Source organism: Leptonychotes weddellii, chromosome 11, assembly GCF_054177405.1.
Source record: "Leptonychotes weddellii isolate Sample4059 chromosome 11, ASM5417740v2, whole genome shotgun sequence".
Lineage (NCBI taxonomy): Eukaryota > Metazoa > Chordata > Mammalia > Carnivora > Phocidae > Leptonychotes > Leptonychotes weddellii.
Window position 1 is genome coordinate 57,591,387 of NC_138379.1, and position 7,739 is coordinate 57,599,125.

The 7,739-nt window shown below is 34.3% G+C and overlaps 1 protein-coding gene across 2 annotated transcripts in view; it reads left to right on the forward strand.

Annotated features, from left to right (window-relative positions):
- HIKESHI (heat shock protein nuclear import factor hikeshi) overlaps positions 1 to 1,963 on the forward strand; it is a 38,394-nt gene extending 36,431 nt beyond the window's left edge. The window contains exons 4-5 of one of the 2 annotated variants that reach the window (XM_006736208.3): positions 832 to 950; positions 1,884 to 1,963. In XM_006736208.3, the coding sequence (XP_006736271.1) occupies positions 832 to 950; positions 1,884 to 1,938 (174 nt within the window). In that variant the 3' untranslated portion in view covers positions 1,939 to 1,963. Of the gene's footprint in view, positions 1 to 831; positions 951 to 1,883 lie in introns of those variants that run through there. The other variant, XM_081798978.1, reaches the window with a different exon arrangement.
- The last annotated feature ends 5,776 nt before the right edge of the window (positions 1,964 to 7,739 follow it).

Here is a 7,739-nt window from a genome sequence, read left to right on the forward strand (position 1 = left end):
ATTTTTAAAAAGCAATTTTAAATTTGTTTTGGAAACATCCCTCTTGAAATTCTTCTTTGTTCTTCGAAACTCTTTTTTGTTCTTCTGTGGACTCATTATTTTCTGGGTCTGTTGCATAACTGTAGTCAAGGTATTCTTTTCTTTAACCATTATTGTAGAAACTCCTTTTATTTCTCTTCTCTTTTCCATTCTTGTTGACTTACCCCTTTGTGTGTTTTTAAAATAATTATAAATGGTATACTGTACAAATTTCTACAACTTGGTGTTGTTCACTCAGCATTATTTTTAAGACTTACTTGTGTTGATACATGGAATAAATCTAGTCTTTTAATTGTTGTATAGTATGTCATTGTATGAATGAGACAGTTTTTTCATTTCCATATTGATAGATATTCTCACTAATATTTAAGACCTTAAATTTTTACCTAACTGTTGGATGAAATTTGAATATCACTATTATTTTGGTTTGTATTTCTTGGCCACTGGTGAAGTTGAACATCTTTTCTCATTTTGACCTCATGTGTATTTTTTTGTAATTGGAATTGACTGTTTATATATTTTGCCCAATTTTTTCCCAAAATGAATATGTTAGGAAATTAAAATTGTTAAAAACCACAGAAATTCTTTGAGATATGAAGAAAGTACTAAAGGCAGATTGTTAAGATTTTGTGTCACAGTGTCATTTTATGACTTTCTTTAACTTGCGGTATTAGACTGTTTTAGAACTCACAGTCCTTAAAACCAATGCAGGAACATTTTTAATTAAAAATGTTAAGGTCTAAGTGGAATATTCAGTATAATTCATTAATCTACTCATTATTAACTTTCCAGTTCACACAAAAGATGTTGGACAACTTCTACAATTTTGCTTCATCATTTGCTGTCTCTCAGGCCCAGATGACACCAAGTCCATCTGAAATGTTCATTCCAGCAAATGTGGTTCTGAAATGGTATGGGACATTTTGTATCTCTAATATTAAGGCTTTTAGTAACCATATATATTTTTTGCCGGTGAATGTATTTCCTCTTTGACATCTAAACATATTCTTTTATTGTGAACATCAGCATACGTTTACAGTGGCATGCCATTAAAAAGTATACTATGGAGTTCACATCAAGGAATGTTCTTACCCTCAATATTGTTATATAGTAGCCATTTTAAATTTATAAAGACAAGAAAATACAATTGCCTATGTGTAGGGACCACAATTAAGGCTGTAAATTTTTTAATATTTTTATTTATAAGTAACCATATATGAGTCTTGAAATACAAAGCAGTATTTTTTTGTAAGTTTAGAAAGCTTGGTCTAAAGTAGATATACATCAGGCATCAGGATGATATATACTGTACCTTGTACTTAAATGATTAGTAAAATTTATTTCCCTAGCTTTCCCATAATTCTGTTTTATAGGTATTCTTTTCACTTTGAATATCCCAGTGGTGGGGGATACATGAGAATTTGTTGAGCAGTGGTAGCATGGTGTAGCATGGATAGCTCTGGAAGGTATTAGGTTTGAGCTTTGTTAAAATGTAAGTATATGACCTTGAGCAAATTCCTGTCGTCTACTCATCTGTGAAATGAGGGAGGAGGAGTGAGATTTGATTTTTTTTCTTAGGTCTAGCTGTCAGGCTTGCAGAAGGTAAAAAATTAATAAAATTTATTATGATTTGTGCTCTCTAGTACAAGCCAGTCATACTTAAATCACAGTGCTTACTGTCCTTTTATAAGAATAATTAAACTTCCAGATTAACTTTTTAGCTTTTTTGGCTTTTTATCTTAGCTTTTTAGAAGTGACATTTAAGGTTGTATGCTTTTTGAGAAGTCATTTGGTAGATTATGAAAGATTTAATTTTCTTGTTAATATGTTTTTTTCTTTTGTAGGTATGAAAACTTTCAAAGACGACTAGCACAGAACCCTCTCTTTTGGAAAACATAATTTGAATAAAATAATTTTTAATGGATTCTGAAATTTGTCATGTTTTGAAGAGAAATGCCTCCATTTAAAAGTATGAAGTCAAAAGGATCATGAAGCCTAAGTTTAAAAACTGCCTATTGACTGAAACTTAATGAAAATCTTTATAAAAAATTAAAAATATGGAAAAATGAAAATATGTTCCTTATTAATGAGTTTTTCTCTTAAGCTTAAAATATTCAGAGGCAAAACACTTTGTTTCAGCTAGGATTCATTTTTTACTTAAAAATAAAGCATATTCACAACAATAGTGTGCCACATGCCATTGCATTTATAATCTTTCATTTATTTTTATAGTGGTTTGCTAGAGTAGTTAACTTAAAATCAACTATATCAAAATTTGGGGGCCTTTTGGAAAACATATCAAATATACATTTTTATGTACAGAGAAATTATATTCAGTTAGTATTTCTTAAGATTACAAGTTTTTCCATTAACACAGGTTGGTTGTCAGTTATATATCTGCAAATTCATACATTATTATTTGTTTAACAAAATTGCCATGGTTAATACTGATAAGGTTTTATTTAATACTGGTAATGTTGTGAGGCATTTGTGTGTAGAATATAGGATTTAGTACCTTTGCCTATTAAATTGAAGCCATTGTGTCTCATTCAGAAGGGAGCACTTGATTCATTTATACTAGTGACATCCATTGACCAAAAACCACCCAGTAATCAAAGCTAGGCTTATTAGCTTGCTGCACCAAGCAAGTACAAATACCAGAGGAACTGTGGGGTGTCTCCAAAGGAAGGGTACATATAGGAGTTTGGGGCCTCAGGTTAGTTTTGAAACATTTTGGTAAGGATTGGTGAAAATTTGGAAACTAGAGAGTTGCTGGTACAGTTAGTGTCATTAGGACACGTGAGCCTGTGCAGAATTACCATTATATCAGTTTGTGGTTTTATCTTGAAACATGTATCTGATTGAACTAGCAGTAAGAGTTTGAGCTTAGGCAATGTCTTTTTTTTTTTTTTTTAAAGATTTTATTTATTTGACAGAGAGAGACAGTGAGAGAGGGAACACAAGCAGGGGGAGTGGGAGAGGGAGAAGGAGGCTTCCCGCGTAGCAGGGAGCCCGATGCGGGGCTCGATCCCAGGACCCTGGGATCATGACCTGAGCCGAAGGCAGACGCTTAATGACTGAGCCACCCAGGTGCCCCGGGCTTAGGCAATTTCTTGTGTTGTCAAAGTTTGGTAGACTTAGGCGTTTTACAAGCTGTACATTTTTGCAAACTGTAGTTTCTCTTTCAATTCTCAATTCTCTTCTGGTCTTTCTTCAGCCTGTGTTGAAGGATAGACGATTATCTTCTGGAGTTGTGATCAAGACAGATTAGTATTGCTCTTTACTGGGTTAGAATTGAGTATCAAGTATCCAATGGTAGTTCTTACTTAGTCTCAGGTCTTCATGTTAATAATAGTTGATTGTTGTTAAATCATGTGACTTGGGAGTAGCTACACAACAGCATTTAAGGCTCAGAACAGAAAGCATCTGCCAACTGTAATAAAATTATCAGAGGCAAAATGAGTATTCTACTAGAATGCAAAGCCAGGAGGCTAGGTTACAAAACCCAAGCTACAAAAACATATTCCAAAGTCCAGGTGGGTCTATTCTATAGAGTCAGGTAGCTTCTTTCTTTAGCTTAGTCAAAGACTATTGTACCTGTCTAATGATTTTTATAGACCTTTATATATAATAAATGAAACTGCCTTGGCTTGCCACAAGGAAATAGAAGACTATGTCATTGCCCATGACAATCCTGGGTAGTGAACTTAAACTGGTTTCTTGGGCTTCCACAGCATGAGTCGAAATTTGAACCACCTTTTCTAGTTGTATTCAAGAGAGTTAACACTTTTGAGAACTCTCCTGTGTATCCAATTCCTGCTTCATTTTGGAAGTCTTTGGTTATCCTTCCAAGGAAACATGCTACCCTGAATAGAAAAGGGCTTTAAATATCTGAAAACTTCTTAACAATTATTCTGTACACAAGATAGGTTTGGGTTTAGGAGGTAGGCAAGAACCTGGTGTAGACCTAATTAATCCCTGGTGAGTTAGAGATAATATTAGGGATATAAATGATATTTATCACAACAGAAATGAGCCAATAATTGTTTCCTTGAGCTGAGCACATTGTGGAGTTTAGTTCCTGCATAGAAGTTTGGAAGATCTTTGGAGAAAATGACTAGTGCAGTGAGAATAGCATTTGTTCCCTTCCCTGGTGAATCTGGTTCTGCTGACAATGCTGTTATGATTATAGTAGAAGCATTTTGTTGACTTGGAGTAAACTCAGTTTTTACAAGAATGAAGGCTGCGGCTACCGATTAAGAGGAAAATTCAAATATCAGAAGAGACTTTTGGGAAGAAATTGGTCTCAGGAGTTTAAAGGAATAGATATTACATCTTTTACGGTGGAATTTGACAGTTTCAAAGAGTAGCTGTGGTCTAGAAAACGGAAAAGTTTTGCATTCTTAAGGTGGCCAGAAAAGACCACAGAGGATTAAGAATAAGATCCTTAAATATGTAAAATAAAATCCTTAAATACATAAGAACATATTGAGAAACCTTTATCTCTAGGAGGTGCCAAACTATAGTAAGCAAAAGAGGGGAAAAGAGCAAAGGTATCAGAAAATTGATCATGTTTTTTGCCTTGGGCAGAAGCAGTTCATTTTCTGTTATCTGCTTGACTTGAGGGTTTGATTAGCAGTTTTCCTTCAAAGATAATGGCTTCTGTAAGGAGGACACTTGTTATGAGTACTGGGTGTTATATGTAAGTGATGAATCACTAAATTCTCCTGAAACCAATGTTAAACTGTATGTTAACTAACTAGAATTTAAATTAAAAATTGGAAGGAAAAAAAAAATACAATGGCTTCTGGAGAATCCCTGAGAATCACTCGCTGAAAGTCTCCTGATCTAGTGGTTGTCCAGCTGTTTGGAGAAGATACTTGTCATTTAGTTGGGAAACATGAATCCAGGAGTCATTGTCTTGGACTCTCACTGCCATGCTAGTTACAGTATCTGATAAGCTTATTTTTCATTGAAGGCAATTTTCATTTCTCTGATGTCTCTTCCAGAAGACTATATTTGCCGAAGATTGAGGATGTTACGAACATTGATGTTTTTGTAGAATGGAGGAGAGTTGAATTCACTGTTGCGGTATAGCACAATTATAAGATTATTGTAAGTTATTATTATTAGACGACAAAGGTATTATGGACAGTGACAGTTTTCTAGGCCTGTAATTTATCCCATAAAGTATATGTTTTTTAGAGACAGTTCTTGTATCAGTCTTTATGTAAGCATATTTCTTTTTACCTGAAATGTACACAGTCATTTGCTATGGTCTGAATGTGTATGTTCCCACAGAATTTATATGTTGAAATCCTAATGCCCAGTGTGATGGTACTAGGGCCTTTGGCAAATGATTAGGTCATAAGATTAATGCCCTTATAAAAGAGACCCTGAAGAGCTCCTTTGCCCCATCCACTGTGTGAGGATACATGGAAAAGTCTGTGACTTGCAAGAGGGCCTTCACTTGACCACACTGGGCACCCTGATCTTGGGCTTCCAGCCTCCAGAACTGTGAGAAACAAATTTTTGTTGATAATAAGCTACCTAGACTCTGGTATTTTGTTACAGCAGCTAGAATGGACCAAGACACCCTGAAACATTTTTATTAACACATTTTACTTATGCATAATTTAATCTAGGAAGGTTGAACTCTTGATTTTCCAAGTTTTTTTTCTTTTGATTTTTAAAAACTTAACAATAGTTTTGAATTAATTAAAATTTGGAGAATGGGCACCTGGGTGGCTCAGTCGTTAAGCATCTGCCTTCAGCTCAGGTCATGATCCCAGGGTCCTGGGATCGAGTCCCACATCGGGCTCCCTGCTCGGCAGGAAGCTTGCTTCTCCCTCTCCCACTCCCCCTGCTTGTGTTTCTGTTCTCGCTCTCTCTCTCTGTCAAATAAATAAATAAAAATCTTTAAAAAAAGAATTAAAATAAAATTTGGTGAATGTCAATTAAAGTTAATTTTTCCTATTATTCTTTCTTCTATAAAGTGAAGGAAACCCAAAGAGTTCATGCAAAAAAGACATCTTAACAGTTTTATTATGCCTGAATTTGGGAAAGGCAAAATCATAAAGAGATGTCAGAGGAGACAAGATATGAACATGAGTCAAAAATATCCAAAGGCAAGAAATAATCTCAGCCAATATCTATATTCAGTATACTAGGAAAAAGAGTAACACCATTTACCATCTGTGCCCCATAAATACTTCTAAGTCACTTGAACAGATAAAAGGATGGTAAACAACTTTATTAGAATTTTAAATAATGAGAAAGTAGCAAACTATGTTTCATATTTTCATAGATTTGATGCCATATGTACCTGATAAGGGCATTGTCTTCTAAATGTAACTCAGTTGTTATGTATGAACCTGGAACATGTCCATCTTGTAAATGTTGATTTTAGATTTCAAATACATCTCTAATAGGGTCTACCTTATCATTACGTTCTGGTTCTTGTATCAGCAAAATGCAAATACTTGAAGAATTAATCGAAAACTGACAGCAAATGATTTTGTTGAAAAGAGAGTGGCTGTCTTCTTAGCTCCATAGTTATAAGACATTATCATTTTTAGATTTATAACTACATGTTAGAATGATCAAATAATTTTTCATTCTGTGTCTCCTATTTCTTTCCATAACTTTGTGTACACATCTATTTCAGCATTTGCCTATTTAAAAAAAGAGCTTTATTGAGATATAATTCACATACCATCACATTTGCTCAAAGTGTACAATTCCATGTACATGTTGTGCAACCACCATCAATCTAATTTTAGAACATTTTCATATTCCCTAGAAGTTCCATACCCATCATTAGATTCATCCATGTTACAGGATATCAGTACTTCTTTCCTTTTTATTGCTGATATTATTCCATTGTATAAATATATACATTTAATCTATACATTAGTCGATGGACATCCCCCCCTCCATTTTTTGGCTACTATGAACAATGCTGCTTTTAACATTCATCTACAAATTTTTTTCTTTTCTAAGATTTTGTTTATTTGAGAGAGAGAGAGCATACAAAGGGCAGAGGCAGAGGGAGAAGCAGGCTCCCCACTGAGTAGAGAGCCCAGCATGCGGCTCGATCCCAGGATGCTGAGATTGGGACCTGAGCTGAAGGCAGATGCTTAACCAGTTGAGCCATGCAGGTGCCCTTGTCTACAAGTTCTTATGTGGATTTATGCTTTCATTTCTCTTGGGTATAGAAGAGTGGAGTAAAAAAAAAAAAAAGTTACTGGATTATATGATAACTGTTTAACTTTTTAAAGAGCTGCTGGACTGTTTTCCAGAGCATTTGTACCATTTTACATTCCCATGAGCAATGTATGAAGGTTTTGATTTCTCTACATCCTGTTAACACTAGTTATTGTCTCTTGATTGTGGCCATTCAAGTGGGTATGAAGTGATACCTCATTTTGGTTTTGATTTGCAATTTTCTAATGACTAATGATGTTGAGTATTTTTATGTGCTTATTGGCCATTTGTTTATGTTCTCTGAAAAAAATATTCAAATTCCTTGCCCATTTTTTAATTGGATTGTTTTCTTACTGTTATATATTCTAGACACAAATCCCTTATCAGATATATGATTTGCAAATATCACCTCCCATTCTATGGATTGTCTTCATTTTCTCGATGATAATATTAGTTGCAGCACAGAAGTTTTTAGTTTTGATATAGACCAATTT